General features: G+C 37.7%; 1 protein-coding gene across 2 annotated transcripts; it reads right to left on the minus strand.

Annotated features, from left to right (window-relative positions):
• Positions 1-226: 226 nt before the first annotated feature.
• Positions 227-21,296, minus strand: CFAP300 (cilia and flagella associated protein 300). 2 transcript variants are annotated; one of them, XM_039718771.1, is made up of 7 exons: positions 21,153-21,296; positions 20,520-20,601; positions 18,828-18,900; positions 13,371-13,537; positions 11,000-11,172; positions 5,558-5,624; positions 227-616 (listed from the first exon to the last, which is right to left on the minus strand). In XM_039718771.1, the coding sequence occupies exons 1-7, from the start codon at positions 21,260-21,262 to the stop codon at positions 485-487; spliced, it is 804 nt and encodes a 267-aa protein (XP_039574705.1). In that variant the 5' UTR covers positions 21,263-21,296; the 3' UTR covers positions 227-484. The 2 variants fall into 2 exon arrangements, with proteins under 2 accessions (XP_039574705.1, XP_039574706.1); XM_039718772.1 differs by lacking the exon at positions 227-616 and adding an exon at positions 1,073-1,189 and having other exon boundaries at positions 21,153-21,270.
• Between the last annotated feature and the right edge of the window lie 343 nt (positions 21,297-21,639).

The raw sequence follows: 21,639 nt of genomic DNA on the forward strand, positions 1-21,639 counted from the left end.
CTTTTTTTCTCCCTAACTTCTATCCCAGTTTCCAGGAGGCCGCTCCGCGAGAGGTGGGGAGGGGCGGCCGCACTTCCCTGCCCGTGGCCCAGGGGGGGCATCGGCCCGGGACCCCTCCCGCCCGTCCCCGCCCGCGCTTTCTCCCGGTTCCGCAGAGCTTTCACCGACTGCAGAGCCTCCCCCGCGTCGCGGGTCTGTAAAGCTGGCTCATACAAATGACGAGACCTCTACAGAAATACTTTTTATTAGATAAAACGGGTGAGGGAAAGGGGGAAACGGCCAAGAAAACAGCTTCAAGAACTGTAAATACCGGAAAACTTTTGTCACTAACCACATAGTAACATCTGAGTACAAGGGGAAGCACTTCCGAGCACGTCATCAAGGAGCAGAGCTTTCCTCGTCAGAAAACTATACAATGTCTACCTGAACCCAACAGAAAGAAGGCAACCTCCATTATAAAACTGGGGACCAGACAGGTTTATAACTAGTTTGTAAATAGGCTTCCACCAAAACAGTGATACAGGACATTCACATGCCGCTTGCAAGGATCCACAATCAAGTAGGCAAAAGTCTGTTGGTGGCTTTTGCTTGAAGGGTAACACAGGCCATTAGCATCCTGAGAGGAAGAAAAAAAACAGAAGAGTATTAGGGACAATAGGGATATCTGCAAGAGAATTAATAAAATCTCAAGTTAATAATTTTGTTCCAGTTGTAACTGTTCATTGCACAGCAAAATAGAACAAATACACTGCAGTTATTTAAATGGTATATGTCCCCATCAGGATCCTAACAATATAAAATGCTCAGTAATTCTGGCCAGATGTATCAAATAACCTTGAGGTAAATGTAATATTAATAAAAAATGTAAAATTAAACATGTAATCATGTGTTTACACAATTAGAGCCTAAAATACAAATGATTAAATATATAACAGCCCATCATGTTTCATTTGAAAGAGAAAAATAATTACTTACTCTATATTAATACATAAAGCTGTTCCATCAGTACTTTTTTTATTTCACTTAACATTTGTTAATGCATCTGTTCAGGTTCCAATATTTGCATTTAAACAAAACGCTTATTATAGATCACATTAACAACTCTGGACTATTATTGGAAACATTTTGTGTGCCAGTTCTCAGAAAAGGTTTGAAGGGATTCTAGACACCTCGCTGCAAAATCCTGGTTCTGAAAAAAATACATTCAGCTGACAATCAGCAGGGGAACTGGGCTCTTCACATTAACATCCTATGTCTGCACATGTCAGTAAAAGCTTCGGTGTTGACAGAGCAGCACAGCTGGACATACTTCAAATCCAGAAGGGATCCAGAAAATAGATGGAGGGATTTTTAAAGTGTTGGGGTTTTTTATTTAGTCAGTGTGGTAACTGAACATGTGAAAGACCAGTAAATATGTAGCTAGAACTTCCTTTCTTTTAAAACTTGTAACAGTTTCCTCCTGCTCCCCAACACCTTTGTACAACAATTGAAGTGATGTGGGTTCTGTTACAATTTTTAGAGAAATTGCTACATTGCATATATCGTTAATTTTCTCCAGGAAAATTTTAAACTCACAGACTACAGACTATTCCAGATTTCATATCTCTCGCATTCTTCTGTTGAAGCTGTCTTCCTTTGCATAAAATAATCTGTGGTTTTTTGGACCAAGGAAACATGAAAACTGTAACCTTTCTCAGTGGTTAAGTCAGTCAGCTGAGAAGGAAAAGAGCTGGGTCCCCATTTCTGCACCAAGGACTATTTGTTAATTTTATCCTTTAGCTTTTTCTGGCACCCCATTTTCTCCTGCTGTTTCAAAGGGAATGAATTCATTATTAGATGTTCTGATGTCTTCCTTTGAGGGATTATTCAAACCCCTAAATCTTAAATTAAACTAAGCACCTCATAAAAGCACTGTTTTAGACAGGTAGAGATTTGATAATGTTTATTCCCAGAATTTTCCAATGGTAGTCAAATGCCACAAGCTAGAAATAGCATTCTATTTTTAAGCAGCACAGCATACAAGCTCTGTATCTCCAATTGTAGGATACCTAGCTTTCTTCAGGTGTTTTCTAAGGATACATGTGTAACAAACACTGGATTCTCAACTGCAGTAAAGAGAGCAAATTTTAAGATTTTATAGTGCTCAGTATCAAAAGGACTTTGGAATTTGATCCAAAATTAACTTAAACTCATGCATGTAACTGAAGAAAAAAAAGTGCGACAACATCAACATCAAGATCTGATTGCTAGTTAAACTCTTTTCCCATTGCTACCAAGGATCCCACTCCTGCAGTCTGTGTGGAATTGATGGATGGCAGTTGAGGTTTTGACTGTTTAGAGGCAGTGTGAGCCCACTAAAAATTTGTTCAACAGCTCAAGAACAAAAACAATGTAAGTTCTGGCAATGAGGCATTTCAAGCAATATACCAAACTCGGTATCAGGAAAATAATCAATATAACCTAATTAAATGAAAAAGTTCTTAATTTTAATTAGCAAAAGAGGTCATAAAACCCCTAAAATGCTTGAGCATAGAGGCTCTGATATTTACATTCATGCATGCACACAAGTTAAGAATCATGCCGATTCCATCTGCAGTGTGGACTTTGGTTCACACATGCAGGGGGTGTAATGATTGATTTACTGATGTTAGAGTAGAATAATTTTATTTTTTTCTTTGTAGCAACACAGCGGATGATTTAAGAATACATATGCATATCATAAAAATACTGCTGAACATTCTCAAAACTGCAAAATGTAATTGACAATTTTTAAAAATACTTATTGAATAAACTTCACATTATTTGGATTTCTAACGCTGCCACAGTTTGGGTTCAGGTAAAGAAAGTTCTGAAATATCAGTGAGCACTCCAATATTTAAGCTGTAAAAGTATCTTCATTATATGCAAAGCTCTAAAGTTCTTAAGGGTAGAGTTCAACAGAGTACTTTGTCACAAGATCCAAAATTATTTCTCTTGTGATGCCCAGGTCTATCAGGTTTTGACGCTCAAGAGCTCTATAGACATTTGTAAGAGAAACCTCAACAAATTACAGGGCTGGACAATCACCATACGGAGTTCAACAAGAGAAAGTGCTGGATTCTGCACCTGGGATGGGGCAGCCCTGGATGTACAGACAGACTGAGGAATGAGATGCTGCAGAGAAGTGCTACATAAAGGGACCAGGGGGTCCTGGTTGATGGCAAGGTGGATATGAGCCGCAGTGCCTTGGCAGCCAGGAGGGCCAACCCTGTCCTGGGGGCATCAGGCACAGCATGGCCAGTGGGCAAGGGAGGGGATTGTCCTGCTCTGCTCTGCTCTGGGGCAGCCTCACCTCCAGTGCTGGGGCAGTTCTGGGTGCCACCATGTAAAAAAGACATTAAACTATGGGAGAGTGTCCAGAGGAGGGCAATGATGATGATGAAGGGCCTTGAGGATAAAATCGTATGAAGAATGGCTGAGGTCACTTGGTCTGTTCAGCCTGGAGAGATTGAGGGGAGACCTCACTGCACTCTGCAGCTTCCTTGTGAGGAGAAGAGGAGGGGCAGGCACTGATCTCTGCTCTGAGGTGACCAGTGAGAGGATCTGAGGCAACAGCATGAACCTGAGTCAGGGGAGGTTTAGGTTAGACAGTAGGAAAAGGCTCTTCACCCAGAGGGTTGTTGGGCACTGGAACAGGCTCCTCAGGGAAGTGGTCAAAGCACCAGCCCTGACAGAGGTCAAGAAGTGTTTGGAAAACACACTCAGGCACATGGTGTGACTCCTGGGGATGGTGTTGTGCAGGGTCAGGAGTTGGACTTGAGCAATCTCGTGGGTCCAGTCTAACTCAGCATATTCTGTGATTGTGTGAGCTATAACTTAGAACTTTGAAATATTTACATTTCTAATAGTGTGCTTTTTTAGATACTGTTTTAAAATTGTGCTCAGCTGTACAAGTCACTTTTACAAGATCAGCTTTTAAAATTTATTTATTGTAAAAATTATTTATCTATTAACATCAGGCTAGGAGGGTATGTCCTCTTCTTCCAGATACAAACCAAGAAAATTTGGCTTAAAAACTGTCAGCTCAACATAAGGATTATAATAACACTCTACAGTTATTTATCAAATGAACTCAGAAATTAAATCCACTGCAGAAATGTAGTTATCTCCTTGAAAGAAACTTTTAATCACAAACATAAGACATTAGTGCTCCAGCAAGTGTCATTCCTGTAAGTACCATGTGGAGTAGTTTTGATCCACATAATCATCAAACAGTCTAGACACACTGTTTAAGCCTTAATGTTTTCTGAGAGAAAATTCTTCAGCATGTTGTTTAATAGAAACTGTAATTTCAGAATTCTTCTCCACCCCACAAATTTTCAGAAAGTGCAGTAATGCCCAATTTTCCTCCAAGGCTACAAGGAGAATAGCCAGCTCTGCATTAACACTGGATCTTCTTTTGTTCATCTATTTTGTTTACAAAACCTGCTAAAGTTTGATTGGGGTTTTGTTTGTTGTTTTTTTATTTGTAGTACTGATGATATTTAATGTATGGCCAACACAGTTAGGGGAGCTCTTTATTGTCCATCTGCCTAAACATAGAAATCTGCAAAGTTCCCATCAATGCGTTTGATTTAGAGGTGTGAAAGGAACAGTAATAACAAGAGAACATCCAGTTACCAGGGTTTTGCCTTTTTATTTTTATTACAGTTTGAAACCCAGCAGAAAGATAAATTTTGGTACACCCATAAAGTGTTTATTTTCAAAAGCCTTTTATGAATCATACATAGTACTTAAAAGATGATGACCAACAAATGAACAACTGGGCTATTGGCAACCTACAGGGAAGTTTGTGAAGTCTGAAATGACATCAGCTACTGCTGTTGAAAGTCGGTACATTATCTGACATTTAATTATCACATATTCTGGTTACTCAAGAAGAATTTGAAGTAGTTCATCCTACTGTAACAACTTAAATGACAGATATGCTGAATCTAGTAAACATGCCAGTTCTCAAACTTATCTTGATGGCAAATGTATGATTTTGCAAGGAAAACAGATAGGAATGAGACTTGACAAGGGAGGGGAAAAGAGGTTAGCAGTCATCTCACCACCCCAGACTTTTTGTGTACTAAACTTCCTTGCAGTCTTTACAGAAACAGACACAATACAAGCTATTCACAAAGCTCTAGCATCATTTCAAGAAACACAACTATAGGAAGTCTAGAGTGCATCTTTGATCCTTACTGTTAACTCAAGTTTTATTATTATCTAAACTTTCCTTTTTTTTTTTTTTTTTTCCATTCACTAGTTTCTGGATGACTATTATGACTTCCACTGTAATTCAGCAAACCTATTTTTAGTGAGCTACCAAATAAAACTTTAGCTGGTGGTTACTAATGAAGAGTTAATAAACAGGATGAGATCAGAGAAAGAGTTCACAAATAAAAAAGTGACAACTATGGAAAAAGAACCCATTACAGTGGAATATTATATTTTCTTTGTGTGAAAGTAAATTCATTATTTTCATGTTATGTATATTACTGTAAAATCCCATATAAAAATTATCAATACTTACATATGCAGACACTCTGAAGACTGTAGAAATAATATGTATCTCTTTTGTTTCAGGGTTCTTTTGAACACTGAAATACAAGGATATAATACATATTTGTTATATATCATAAGTACTGATAATTAGACTTTAATTTATGAAATACATTTAAACATATGTACTGGATCCTTGCTCAAATTTTATGAAGGTCAAATTTATAGCCAAAATTCAACTTATGTCATATTGAGCATGAAAAGTTATGTGGCCATGGTTAGGTAACATGGTTATTATGACATTTTACTAAAATATATTGAATATATCTAGTAATCTGACTTGGTTTCACTGTTCTCAGCTACTAAATCACAGCAATATTACCCAGACCTAGATTATCCCAACTATAGAGTTTTCATTTTGATAGATAGGAAAAATTATGCAGATAAACATTGCATAAAAATCTTTTCACATATTCTTTGATAAAGAAATCTGCAAAGTGAAATACATCATAATACAGACTACAAAAAGCAGCAGCAGTACTGGTGAAGAAACACATTCTTTAGCTAATTTTAATTAGTATATAATTATAGTTTAGGTTTACTTTTTCTCCTCCTTTGGAATTTTGAATATGTAGTCAGCTATGCAACTTGGGATGGGATTAGTTCTGAGCTTTTATATTTCTAGACTGTTTGTTGTAAAGATTGCCATTTCTTTCATCATATTTACTAATAACACTGAATATTATTGCAAAGAATCCAAGCATCTCAACCTATTTAAGGTATTTTAATATATCACTTTTCCTCAAGTCTGCTTTAAGTGATGCTTACATTTATTCAGAAATTAGATCATGCAACTGCTATTCATTTATCTAATTTTGCAGATTCCCACTTACAGTAACTCACTGTGGAACAGCTGAGGCTTAAAACATCCATACTTACATGCTTCCAAGAAATGCATATCTCAAAACCTGCCTTGTCACAAATAGGTTCCACTCCAAAGAAAGGTCCCAGATCTTTCCAAAGAAAGGTCCCAGTATAGACAAGTTACAAGAGGATGTGTGAAACACAGCCCAGCTGAACACCACACCAGGTCCAAGCTGTGACAGCAGCCCCCTCTTACTAGTGCTTTGGGGCAAAGCTTCTTTTGGTAAGAACAAAGGAACCCCAAATCAACCAACAGCACCTCTGCTGATTCAATCTCTGCAGCCAATAAAAGAAATTGACTCTCCAATTAACTGATTTCATCTGTAATGACACAGTCATGTTTGAACCTATACTGTGAGGCTGATCTTCCCTGTGGTCAGTCAGTAATGAGGCTTCCTCGGAACTTTTTGTTGCATCTGACATGTTGACATACTCAACGGTGGATGAAGAGAGCACTGCTGAAATCAGTACTGACCCCAGTTGTGTGCCTTCCCACTCCTCCAGAGAGGATTGCCTTCCCAGCAGGACAGCTCAGCTACCTCATGACTCAGCTTCTGAACCACTGCAGTTTACAGATGAGTGCATTAAGCCAAACCAACCCAGATGTCACTTTATGCTGACAAACCAGGCTGTAACTGCAGCAGTTCAGAAACTCTTCAACCATCTCTGTGGAAAGAGTGGCAACTTTCAGAACAAGACATAGAGGATTAGTGGCATTACTGCCTTCTACCATGTATTACCAGCCCCAAAAGCAACAGTTGTATTTAAGTTACTCTGGCTTCAGATTCTTCTGTCAGAAAACTATGCTATCAATTTCTGGTTTCTTAATTTTCATGTTTTATATATATATATATATATATTTAGGGTACCAAAGTAAGAGTTGACAAAGAATAAGTCTTCCTATTTATTCCATGACCTTGAGAAATTTTCCCCTTGTGGTTAGCTTCCTGTAAGTAATTTTTCAAAATGTTTATTTTCAGTACTTTAGTTATTTTTTAAGGCAAAAAATGGTGTCTGTTAAAATCAGATGAGATTCTTCCTTTGCTGACTTGAAAGAAAACCAAGAGGTTGCCTTTGACAAACTCATTTGCTCTATCTCTTTTTTCCCCCCTGAAAGGTTTTAGAAAAAAAACTATCTTGTCCTTTTGAAGAGGACAGTTATTTCCTCAAAAATAATGTTAATAGCCCCATGTTCTTTCAAATTGTTAACTTCTAAACTATTCATTGGATATGGTAGTTCATCATTTTAATGTGCATCCATTCTCTTTTTATGAAAAGCAAACATCCTCATGGTCTCTCTATTCTCTTTGGGCTTTATTTATATCCTAACCTTACTGGCAATATTTTACTAGGCTTTCCAAACAATAAAAGAACAACTTAATGCTTTCACATACATTCATTCATTATGGAGAAAAGGGCATGGAGATGGAGATTAAGAAAGGAGAAGAAAACAATCACTACAAGATGCTACAGCAGCTGTCACTATGGAGAGACACTGCCAGAAAAATCAGGGGTTAAGTACAGAGGACAAGATTTATCAACAAAGATTCATAGATTATATTTTAATTAGCAAGTTTTTGTTATGTAAATGTATCCTTTAAATCAAAATACTACAACAAGCGATAGGGATTTGAAATTATTTAGGTTATACAGGATATACAACACTAAACACTAGAATTTTGGATGGATTCAACTCATCACAGACTAATTACCGATGGGTTAGTAACAGACTACAAGTTGTGCATTACACTTTTAGTAAGAATATATCACTCTTTTTGCACAGGAAAAAAATGTCTGCTATTTAGTAGCTGTATTTGGGAGTCCCTAGCTTGTAAAATATCGAGAGTTGTTAATTAAAAAAAATTATTTAGTTCTGTCATAATAAAGCAATGCACATAGAAATGCTTTAATAAAATGAAACCTCAAAACTTTTGACACTATTTTGAATGCTAGTGCCTTGGAGTTAGAACTCAGGTATGGCCAGAAAAAGAAAAGCTGTAATAAAGGTAAGTAGGGAAAAGCTCATTAACGGGTCTGCTGCTCCCAGCAGTAAAGACACTTCTGTGGAACTCTTCACGGCGAGGCTCTTGCCCACAAGGAATACTGTAACAGGACTAAACATCAGCAGTTTATACATCCATAACCTCACTGTTATTAGACTGAATTCATCTGTGGGAGCTAATTTTTCAATGCACATCATCAGACAGCAGCTAATAATTATTGAAGTATACATTTGTTTTTCTACCAAGCCTTCTGATACTCAAACATAAAAATTAAACCTTAATGACAGTACAGTTTACAGAATTTTTAATACCATTAAATGCTTTTGATATAACTTTACAAAGGGTAGAAAGTGTTCAATGCAACTGTAATCCAACATACAATGAAAACACACAGGATAGCAGTCTAAAAAAAGAATTTCAACAAACCTTGGTATTCAATAGGCATTTGAGGGTGAACTTTTTGGTACACAGATTTAAGAGATTACTACTATAATCAGTAAACTGTTACTGAAAATAAGAGGCTATGAGCAAGTAATTTTAATTGCTTTATTTTCTGGTGTAATTTGTGCAAGAATGAAGCAACACAGTGCCCAGAAATTAGAAATTAAGTCAAGACTGTCATTAGTGTCCCTATTCAGAGCCTGTCACTGTCTTTTTCTTTCTTAACACATTGGAAATAAAACAGAAGCATCATTTTGGATCAACTGGGAGCAGGGGGAAATGAGACCAAGAAAAAGACAACCGTGATTCGGAAGGGGGAGGAAAGGTCTGAAATGTCAAGATCAAAAGCTTTTCTCATGGGACTGACAAAGAACTCAATACTAAAGGAAAGAGATAAAGGATTCAGTGAAATGGTAAGTTTTGTTTTCAACTGGTAACCAGTGCTAACACCAGCTCCTCTGGCAGTGAGAAACCAGCAGACATTTACAGGCAACAGAGAGACACATGGTAGACAAATTCTGAAGATCAGTTACATCACTTGAAAACTTGGAAGGATAGAAAGCAATCTGCCAACTGGCAAAAAAAACCCAACAAAATCCCCAAACAGCACAGGAATACACACTTGAAATATTTTCTCCTAAATATTTTATAAAGGAAAGAAGCAGCACACAAGAGGAAAATACAAAGGGCTAATAGGGAACAGGTTGAGGATACAGAAAAGGTAACCTTTGAAAACAGGATGAAATTGTGGGAGGATATTGGCAGAGGGGTTTTTTTCTGTTTTAAGTAATAAGAACTATTTCACATCCCTATCAAATTTTACAACATGAAAAGGAAAAAGAATGGAAAGAGGTTTAAGGAGATAGGAAGGTAAAGAAAATGAGTGGCTTAGAACAGAACTTGAACATGTTTAAGATAAAACAACTCAACAGCAAAGGGGAGCAGTAAAGTGAAAGAACTGATAGGATTTGCACTTTGTCCTAGATTAATTCAACAACAGAAGAGCAGAAACAGCTGCAGTCAATGCAGAGTCACCTATGGCCCAGGACTGAAGGAACAAGCAGCTTGATTCAAGTGCAGAATGAACAATATAAAAGAAAAGGGAGGGTAGAGTTAAACATTGATGGATCCTTTTATGTCAGATGCTGTGTTTCTGAAGAACCCACTTGATTCCCATCTATGTATGAGATGAAAATACCAAAACTACTCATACTAACAAAAATTTTAGTAATATCTTTTACAATCTTTATATTCCCACTAGCTTAACTAAGAATGAGTCTGTATAACCAATAACTGCATTCCATTTCCCGGCAACCAGAACATCGGAAGTTTTGTCAATCAGAGAAGTCAGCATATGGATGGATACATGAAAGCAGGGCGAAAGTTGTGGTTTTAGTCTGATTCTAAACCTCTGATCAATTACCTCTAATATCAGTGGGAAAAAACCCCTCACATAAAGTTCCAAACAATTCCATATACCAAACCTGGTAAAATAAATGTGTGTTAGTTCACCCTGTTATAACAGCAGGATTCTATCAACCTTAGCTTTACACTGTGAGAAGTGTATTTGCAGAACTAGGAAGACCAAAATCCAACTGTATTAAAAAAAAAACCAAAACAGCAGGGATAAAAAATATATGGAACTGAAAGTTTCAACTTAATTATTTCAAATTTTAAATCCTAAATTAAAAGCAGTCCAATTGAAAGTAGCTCAAGATCATGCAGGCAAGACTTAATTGTTGATATTTTATCAACGACAGCAGGAACACAGTCTATTTCCAGTACTATTCCATGTTTTCAGCAGATGATTATGGAAAAAAGTATCTTTAAATTGGGAATGAATTATAATATATCAATGTCCATAACTGTAATATAAAAGATGTTCTGATGTAGGACTGATGCAATTAAAATTGCATATATTTTGCCACTGAACTACTGCCATTGTTCCATGGTATTTTGATAGTTGGACACAAATAAGCTTGCAGGTGGATTTAATAACAGCCCCATTTTTGAATCAGTAATGTACAATAAATTTACACAAATCAACACAAAATCTCTATGGATAATACATGTACACATTTGTAAAAAAAGTGAGTAACACTTACCTCACCAAGTCTTTATAAAAAGCTTTTGTAGTTTCTAAGTATGGGTCAACTACATCTTCAAATTGGCAAAGAGTTCCTCCAATGCAAAAATGCTTAAAAAGACAGAACAGAAATTCCTCACGATCCAATTGAGTGAATAAGTCGTAATGGTCTGAATCCTCCAGAAGCAAGACCTTGTGGACCAAGGAAAAAACATGGAAGTTAAATTGATAAAAATTTATTTAAGATTCAGTTTATAAATAATGCAGCTAGCATGCTGTATGGTACACAGAAATTATGTCCATGTAAAATATATGGATGAGGGATGGAAATACATATTTCTAAATCCTTCTTCCAATGATGCAATTAGGTTCAAAATTCTTACATATAATATAAAGCAGAATCAAGCAGATTTATGCCCAAAAGACATAAAGGAATATTTTTAAAGTCTCGTTATTTCATTGGTTATTTCATTGTTTTTTCATCTGTCATGCTAGTGAAACAAGCAATCTGAAAATAATCTACCTATATTCGATATGTCAATTGCTGTTAATCAATGGGGTAACTGTTTTTGGTAACATTTGCTTTTTTAATTTTTAAATCGACAGAGTAATTTCACATTTGTAAAGGAATTGTACGATCTCTAAGAGGATATCACTCAAACTCCCATCATTCTTTATTGCAGACTCCAGTGAGCCCTGATCTGTAGCCTGGATTAGCCAGACATGCATCCAGCTGCCTCCATGCGTGTCACCTGCCTTTTGCTGAGATATGTGAACACAGAGGACTTGCTAGATTAGTGTCAACACTGGTTCATGTAAATGTGGACAGGAATTGTAACTCACAATGGCCATAAGACATTTGAGTCATGTCAGCCAAGCTGCAGATGCCAGCCCAGGCAAACTGGTCAAAGTTAGACATGAGCCCACTGCTCTCTGGCCCTCTTTATAACAATCTGAGTAAAAAGGGCTCAGGGTAACAACTGTTCTGGGTGGCCACCTCATGCATATCCCAACCTCCTTGGCTGAAAGAAGAGAAAAAATGGCAGGTAGGAAAGAAAAGTGGAGTCTTGCAGACAAGGGCTGCAAGACAGTTTGGTGCCCCCTACAGTCTTCTGTCCTAGAGCCCTGACTGATTAATTTCAAATGTTGATGTCATTCCTGGATTTTGACTTATTCTTTCTGCTCTCTTAGGTCTTAGGAGTAGGAATCCCCTTTGTTTCAAACCAATGTTAAACCCTCAACTTGCAAATGCTGACACACACATCACTTCCATGGGAAGGAAAATGGGAAGACACTGAAACCCCAACAATCTCTAATTTTAAATGTTGCCTCTAACCTTCCTACAGACAATATATTTAATTTTCAGAAAACATTTCACATGTACCTGACTTATAAATAAATACATAGTATTTTGAACTGCTAGGCTACAAACTACATCTGAAATTCAAACATGAGCTTGAGTTCTCACCTTTTCCCAGAACTTCACAAGACAGACCAGTATTTCAGGCCACATCCTGTAACCAGTGTCACTGGTTCAAATACATTGCCTTCAAAGGATTTGCCAAGTGCAAATGAGTGCAACTCTATAATTATTTAGTACTTATGTTGATTATATATACAAGGAAGAGCAAAATCCAGTTCTCCCACACTATGCTTTGCTAATGCTACACAAACATAAGTTTAAAAAATGGTTTTAGCTTATGAAGTCAAAAGAAACACAGTAAAGACATACATTGATTAAAAGGGTGCCACTGTTAGAGATTCTTTTTTCAGATAATCTGCTGTCTGACACTTCCACTAGAGTATTAACAAACAGTTTTACATTGCAGGCCTGTTCAGGAGTTGTATTTAGTAATTTTCCAGTATTATACTGAAAAACAATTTCCTCTTCCATAGTTCCTCTTGCTTTAGAGAAAATATATTAAGATGGTTTTCTTTAAACGCCTTCAGATATGCTATGATCAGCATTCCCGTCCAGGAACATTTCAGGATGTAGCTATCAAATACATTCAATTTCATCCACTGCCTGGAAGGCTGGGTGAACCTACAGCTCTGAGTATCACAGCACTTTCTCTTTGGACCTTTTGTTTCCCCCTCCTAAGCACACAAGTGCATTTCCCCACGCATCCCCCAGCACTGACTGCCTGAGACATAGGTGGGGAGAAGAAAGCTTTACCTTTTTCTCCCACCTAAAAATAAAAGAGGGCTCACCTGGAAACAAGTAATTTCTTTTACATATTCAGGCACTGTAGTGCCTCAGTTGTTTGTAAACCACAGCTACTGATGCCTGTTTTTACCACTGCCAGAAAAAAGCCAACCTGAAAAATGTGTCCTTATAGCACCTAATAGAGTAGGAAAAATGATAATAAATTATTCATTACTATACTGACCTTCCTTAATTCATCAGAGATAAGAATATCATCATAATAGTCATCATAACATTTCACAATAGTTCCAGTTTGTCTAACAATTCCTTCAGAGTACAGCCGATCAAAAAATGACATGGAAATCTGTGTACAGGGTACCACTGTAGCTTCAATTTTTGTCACTTTGGAACCTGGAAGATACAGGAAGCTGGTTGCATGTCTCATGTTTTTTAAAAAAAACACACATCATGTAAGTATGACTCAACCACAGAGTCCCTCAAAAAAAAAAAAAAAAGCCAAAGAAATCTAAGAAGGAAACAAGTGTAAAGAAAACATTAAATTAATTTGAATACTACTTTCCATTAAGGCTCATGTGTCTGCTCCCCCTGTTGGTAAATACCATCCACCGAAACTAGGGATAGATGGAACACCGTGTGAACCCAGCACCACATTAGATCACACCCTTAGAAAATCCTATTCCACAGCTTAAGCCTTAAAGCATCTCAGGACATCTGCCAAATTTGGCATGATGAAGTACAGAAGTCAACAGCTGCTAACAGCACCCCACAAAGTAAAAACCAAAATGAACACGGCCTGAAAGAATTTTTGATTTGTTAAGCATTATATTGAACTTTTAAAAAAGTTCTTTCATAGCCACTGTAAGCTTTATTAACCAACTATTTCAGAAGATAAAAAAGGTACCATCAGCACTTCTTGCATGAATCTGGAGTATTACCTCTGTAATCATTAAATGCAGAATATATTTTTCTATAATTTTTTTTCCCTCTGCTTGCAGATCATCCAAGGCTGGATCCTGTTGCTCACAGACATCTAGTGCCATTTGAGATGCCTGCCTTACAGTATTTTCCTTAAAGAGGTATCAGTCCATAAGGGCACATGTCTTCTCTATATACAGTGTTACATCTACAAATCTGTCTGCATGGTGTTGGATAACTTATGGCATCTCAAATAGCATTAGGCCCCACGTTTAAGAAGCTTTGGACTCAGCCCAGTTGTGTCTCTCTCTGCAGTCCAAATGTTCAGCCCAAATGTTAGAACATGTTCTCTACCCATCTCCAGGTCTGCCTGAACAACCTTCAAAGTCCTGAACAGGAGAGGGGAGGAGACCATGAGTGAGCATTCAGCCCAAGGGCAGTGTGTCTCAGCAGAGAGAATATTCACAACATTCCAGCTGTCTATGAGTTTATTCTTATCTCTTCCCCTCTGCAGGTTCCCTTGATGGGAGACTGGCCAGCAACATCACAGCATCTAAAGGCTTTTTACCATACAATTAAAGATAAAATTCAGTGCTGTCCTGCCAAACTGACCTAAAGGATCACTAAGCAGTACTCTTCAGGAAATGTACAAATTTCCCTTTACATGACAGTATTTCAGGACCAGAAACATGCCAAAAAGGGATGCATGAACCATGATGCTTCCAAGAGCACCTATCATTTCACTCCAATCCTACTATTTTCACTCCAATCCTACTATTTGTAAGCACAGCATAAACTAAATTTTCTCTTGCCCACACCTGCAGAAAACCTTGGGATTTCTGCCATATACTATTACCTAGAGACTACTTACTCACAGGTTAAGTAGGGCTGGCATTTTAATACCTAAACCTGGGTAAACTGTACCACCCAACCTATCAATACCAGGAAAAAAATAAAGAGAAATTATAAATTGATAGCTTGAAAATATGCCTACTTAAGGTAAAATACTGACAGAAAATTTAAAACTTATTTTATTGGACCATTGTGATGTCAAGAAAATCTGTTAAAGACAAAAGCACAGCATTTAATTGCTTGGTTATGAAATTGACAATGGTTATGAAAAAGGATACATGTTATTAAAAAATAAAAGGTTTAGTGCATTCTCCTACCTGTACACACAGTGACTATAAAAATAATCATATTACATAATCAAGAACAAGTCAGAAAAATCATGAACTACAGCCTTACAGCCTATGAAAAAAAACCAAATTGATTTATACTTATTTATTTGTACTTCCTCCCACCCCCTCACTTCCAGTTTTTTCTAATTTCTAATTCTCCAGCTCCCTTTCACAGGGATTGAATTTTTATTTTATAAGGGATTTATTACACGACAAATCAGTTTTTATCACATAAATTATTTTAAAAGTAACATTAAAACCTGAGTCAACTAACAAACATCAGATGCTAAATGACTTGAGAAAAGTGAAAGATCCAGTTACTGAGCTAAAAGTATAGGAAATTGAGCTATTTATAGGCTTTCAATTATAGGGATTTTATTGGTGGAAGGGAAGGAGACTTCTGCTCTGAAAAAAGGTTTTATGAAAACTTTAATAATGAAAAAAAATCAAGAGCTTTGTAATTTATTCAGTACTTCAGAAAACCAAATTACACATGGAAAAGTTTAAATACATTGGAAGGTTCTACTCTCTATTTGTGAAGTGAGATTTGAAATTCAAAATTTCCTGGACAAGAATGATAGGTTTTAATAACACTATAAAAGTAAGCAGTGAAAAAAGAAGAAGTGCCTTGACAACTCTACAAGTGGAAAACAAAGAGCTGAGAAATCCTGAAACAGTTTAACCTTATTATAAAAGCCAACTCTGGAATATCTATAATGTGCTGCCAGTATACTTTTAAATTAACACACTGCATATCTAGTGTGGGGTGGATAAACCCTGGATTAGGTATGTTTAGAATTCCTCCAAAATCTAAGTTTTTTATGTAAGAAAAATATCTTGTACTTACTATTTACAAAACAGTTTATATGTAATGAAAGTTCAGTGCTCAGTATTAAAAAATCAGGATATTTCAAAAGCAAAAGGTGCAGATTGATGATTTATGGGTTCACATGACATCTAAAATTCTTTGCAAATTATAACCTGTAACAGTAGCTTAAAAATTGCTGATTTAAGATTACCTTTCAGATTTTAAAACCCCATTCTAAAGGCAGAAATTGTTGAAGATTTAAGCATATATAGCAACCCAAGAATCCTTTTTTAGGCAAATCATAATTTTTTATTTACACAGATAGATGGTAAATTTAACCCTTTGAAGATAAATTTTCAAGTGTTAATTGAGCTTAAGCAGATACAGTCCTGCCTCCCTAAGACTGCTGACAGGTGCAAGGCCAGCAATGTATCCAGGGAAAAATGACTATTTAGTTCTCATCGCAGCTATTTAAAAAACACAAGACTCAATACATAAATGGGTATGCATCAAATAAATTTGCTGCTTTTACTGCTTCTATTTTTGAAATATTAGAGTAACAGATGGATAGGTGGCTTAAAGCACATCAGAAATATCAGATACTCTGCCATGCAGCCAGAAAAAAGTGAAAAAATATCCCTATTAGGGATATTGCCCTACAGGCAAAAAGTTTGGTGTGAGATTAGGTCATTAATTAAGCATCTTTCTGATCAGAGGAAGCAGACTAGTGAATATCCATGTGTATCATTTACCTAAAATGTTTTATTTCAAGCAATGTTGAAGCTAAAGTCCTTGAAACAATGTATTATTGCGGAATTCTACCAGGACAAAAAAACAGAAGTAAAAAGGTGACTGAGGACGACAGCCTTAAAAAAGAAAACAATTATTATGAAAACAAACACTACTGTAATGTTTTATTAATTTCCTTTATAATGCTGACATCTTTCTGTGGGTCCATAAATACTTTCTGCCCAAGCTCATGGAAGACAGGGGAAGGGAGTTTTCTATGGCTCTATCTAAAGCCCACCTATCTTATGCATTCAAACTATCTTCCACATTAAAAAAAACCAAACAAAACTAACATTTTTGTTTGCAACAGAATAAATGCGGTATTTGAATCAACACAGACTATGTATTTTCTTCAGATTTTCTAAAAGGCAAAATAAGCATGTTTCCAGTATTTTTTAACAACAGGAACATTCTTTTAAAGTTACTCCACAGTGATAAGCAAATGGTGTATGTGGATTAATGTATCAACATGCCTGAAGAAGAAAATACTAGAAGATGATTTTTACCTCCTCCCACTCACAGCTAATTCTTACTATATTTTCAAAAAATGCACATGAAGACTAAGTATAGAAAAATGTGCCAACATTCCTCACCAAAAATAGGCAAAGAATGGGAAGATGAAATTTTAAGAGCAAATAGGGCATACCAGCTGTTCAGGATTTAGAAGGGAAACCCTTCCAGTCCTTGGGACAAAATGCTTCACTTCTGTGTGGAGGAAGATTGAGCAGAACCAAGAGTTAAACTGGGTTACTACTTGGCAAGAGACCCTCCACTCTTAACACAAGGTATGTAACCTGCTGACCTCCACTACAGGGACTGTCAAGTTGTAGACTAGACAGATAGCCTAAAACAAATCCTGTCTAAAGCAAGAAAAGGTTTACTACTGGCTTAAAATACATCTATTTTCTTTCTGCTTGTCAGAGAAAGAGGTACCTGAAGGGATACTTGACAGATTTTTTGCATTTTATATATATTTCAATTGTTTTAACAGTTGGGTGAAGTGTTTGGAAAATGGATTTTTGCTGACAAAAAAGTGGCAATGTCTAGTGTCATTGTATATAGTGGGAAAAACCTATGCCAATTCCAGAGAGCTGAAATGGAAAAGTTAGAAAATTCCCAAAGCTCCATTTGCACACAGTAATATTTGCAGACAAACCAAAAGAAACGAGGGCTTCCCACTACCCTGTTTTAAGACATTCCTATTATGGAAAATCACTTTGGCAATATCAGAGATCACATTATGCATAAAACACCATTACATTATCACATGCAATAGCCATGAATTTATGTGTGCCATTTACGTAATAAAAAACGCAATTTCAAAGTGGAGCCATAAATTCGCTGCTTCCTTTTGGCCTTCCTGCTTCAGTGCCTCATCTGCACCTCCAGACCTAATGGAGTGTGTTCAGAAGTTTCTGATATGGCAACAAAGTTGAAGTGACCATCACGGCATGGCTGCAAGCAGAGCAACCTGTCCCATGGGGCTCTGCTGTGCCCCCATCACCACGGCTGTACAGGCAGCAGATTTACACGAGCTCGGGGTGCGCTCTACCAATCCTCTGCTCTCACCTTTAATTAGAACAGGGCAATCACCTCAGACCTGCCCCAAGTCTGGGCATTACCTCTACAGAACAATGCCCTTCTCCAAATGTTATCTGCATATGGTACTACTGTAATCCCACAAATAATGCAGTTGTTTATGTCTGGATATGTGATCAGGTCAACTGGATGCTACAAACCATTTATGAACAGCTTCAGGTGCTTGATTATGGAACATTGCAGGGGTCAAAAGGGCATAAAAGGTGACAATTTAGTTATTTTATTCTAGAAGTAGAATCTCTTCCTATTACTTTACTAAAAGAAGTCATTCTTTAAGATATTTCACCTAGCTGGAAGCACACATATATGAACTGTCATTATGGTAAATTAGAGCAAAATAGTTAAAACACAGACTTTTTTATTTAAGATTAATTTATTCTAAATTTACCCAATGTGGTCCATTGTCCTGAATCTGACAGCAACTTTAAACTGGAGTTCACACTTTGATCATTAAAAAATGCCTATAATATTCAAATAAGAGAATACAAGTTAATGAATTGAAACAGAAAATCATCAATTATAGTGCCTTAGATACTTACAATCAAAATTGTAAGGCTCCAATTAATAAGTAGATTCTGCATAATCTCCTAGTTTGTGTAGTAAATATCACATCACCAAATCCATCAGTTTGTAACTCAGTGTAGCCAGTGTCTTTTATACATAGAAGATCTCTTCAGGTGCATATTTATATATGTAGTATTAATTTTTTATAATAAAACAGTTTTAGTCCAAGAACACATAAATATGTATGAAATTCATGGAGGTACAAAAAAAAGAGGATGAAAGCTCTGTCTCTGCATACAATGCCATTGAAGGTAAAAATGAAATGCCAAGTATGATTTTAAAATTTACTATTTTAAAATAAATTTGAAGCTTGGAGAAGTGTAGAGACACAAGAATTACTAAACAGATACAGAGGAGATTCATAAGTTATTGAAGGGACGGAGGATATATTCCACAGTAAGATTTGAAGAATTCAATCTTATTGATGTATCAATTAAAAGAAGGAGACATCCATAGTAATTTTGATAGCTGACAAGTTTCTATGATAGATAAGCCAACTAAGAAAACCCAGATGTACAGAGTGAACAATCACTGAAGAAACTGCTAAGAAAATGAAATGATGGATCTTTCAATTTCTGTATCACTAAATTTCTTTATCACCCTTCTGGGACACAGAGAGATGAGATATTACATGTAATGGTCCTTTTTTCCCCAATTACTTCACAGCTCTTCAGATTTCATAACTTCACAGCGATATCTTTACATTTTTAATTCAAAAGAGACAAGCATTGAGAGGGTAAATGGGTATTCTGTAAACTTCAATAATTTGAAATGTTTATCTGGCAGATGAAATAAATATTGGTGCATCTCTGTGTAATTTCTTTAAGATAAAAGGAGGCTAAATTCTTTATCTAGGATAACAATATAAAGTAGACATATAAAATATCAGAGTTGTTTTTACAACAAAGATGTAAAAATCACATAGCTCTTAAAACCACAGGTTTGGGTTTTTTTCTGTCTGCAAACAGACAAAGATTTGACTTTGCAGACAGCAGAAATGGAGGACACAAAATCAGCAAGAGATTTGAGTCTCAAAAAGCTGGGAGTTCAAAATGCTGGTATAAAGCAACAGCGTCTAATAAATTTCAAAAGTTATATTTCCAGATATGTGGTGCACATGCACATCTAATTGCACTGTGAATTTACTGTGAGAAATTTACTGATAGCTGTGAGCGTGTACACTGTTTGAAGCCTCACACTAAGTGGACTTCCCAACACGAAACCTTGTGGCCAAGATCAGCATCCAGTTCAGATTTCCATTCTTGGGAATCCTGAAAGGCTAAATTGTTCCTCTTAAAGCAGAGTAACATTAGTACAGACTAAAATATTTTTACTGGACAATACAGTTAACCCACAAAGTCAGAGACTTGAGCACCACACCTAAATCACCTCCTCCCAAGGAGACAGTGAGCAGGCCAATAGCATTCAACACTGCTAATGCTGAATATAATTTCATGGTGGGGGGTGCGGGGAGGCAAAAAAAAATCAACTTAAAATACTAAGGATTTAGAACTACCATAAGAAACTCATCCTTTTGATAAGGCTTAAACTGCTGGTCAAAACTGAACGCTTGTGCTGTGATCCTGCCTTGCATGGACCTGAAATGGAAAAATGAGATTAAATATTCTGAAGACATACATAAAGCCCTATTCTGACCAATTATACTTCGGTAATTCACCCCCATTCTCAGTTATAAGCGGCTCCAAGCCTTCGCTGGAGGGCTGGAGCTGCGCTGGAGCCCCGCTGGGAAGCTGAAATAGATCTGGGCTCACTGTGGGAGGCCAGGACACACGCCTCACACCTCAGAAGGAGCAGTTTGCCTGCCTGGAAAATATCAAGGGGACTTCAAATTAAGTGGCTGGGGGGAATAAATAAAATAAAAAAAAAAAAAAAAAAAAAAAAAAAAAAAAAAAAAAAAAAAAGAGAGACGCGGACCCGCCGCCACCGGACCGGGCGTCCTGTGGGCGCGGCAATGGCTCCAGCCCTCAGCACGGCCCGCCTGTTCCCCCGCCGCCCCAGAGAGACGCGGGCCCGCCGCCACCGGAGCGGGCGTCCTGTGGGCGCGACAATAGCTCCAGCCCTCAGCACGGCCCGCCTGTTCCCCCGCCGCCCAGAGACAGAGGCAGCCCGCAGCGGGCGTTCCCCCCACCATTTGAGGAGTCGGTCCGCGATGTCCCTGTCCTGCAGGCAGGAGAAGGTTTTCTGCGGCAGCGCTCGGAACACGACCCGCGCCGCGTCCCGCCCGCCCTCCGCGGACATCTTCCCGCGGCCCGGCGGTTGCCGTGGAGACGGCGCCGCTCCGGTGCGGGGCCCGGGCCTGCTCCCCAGCGTTCCGCCGCCCGTGAGGGCCGCGGACTCGGCTGTCCCCCTTCTCTTCGTTGTTTCCCTACAAAATCCCTTACTTCAACACCAGCCTTCTCCCCTCTCCCCCTCTTCCTGTCTCTGCGCCGGGAAAACTCAGGCTTGCCCAGCAGGCCGAGGCAGGGGCTGCCATTGCTGCCTTCGCCGAGGCCACCCCAGTGCCGAAACACTAAAACTAACTAGGAAAAGGCCAAAGTTATGAATTATGAGCTTCGAGCGAATCAGGGCTGCTGCTTGCTTCCCAGGATGCAAAGCCATTTGGGAATAGCAAAGCC

The sequence above is a fragment of the Passer montanus genome, unplaced genomic scaffold (assembly GCF_014805655.1).
Source record: "Passer montanus isolate IOZ18808 unplaced genomic scaffold, ASM1480565v1 scaffold4, whole genome shotgun sequence".
NCBI classification, from domain to species: domain Eukaryota; kingdom Metazoa; phylum Chordata; class Aves; order Passeriformes; family Passeridae; genus Passer; species Passer montanus.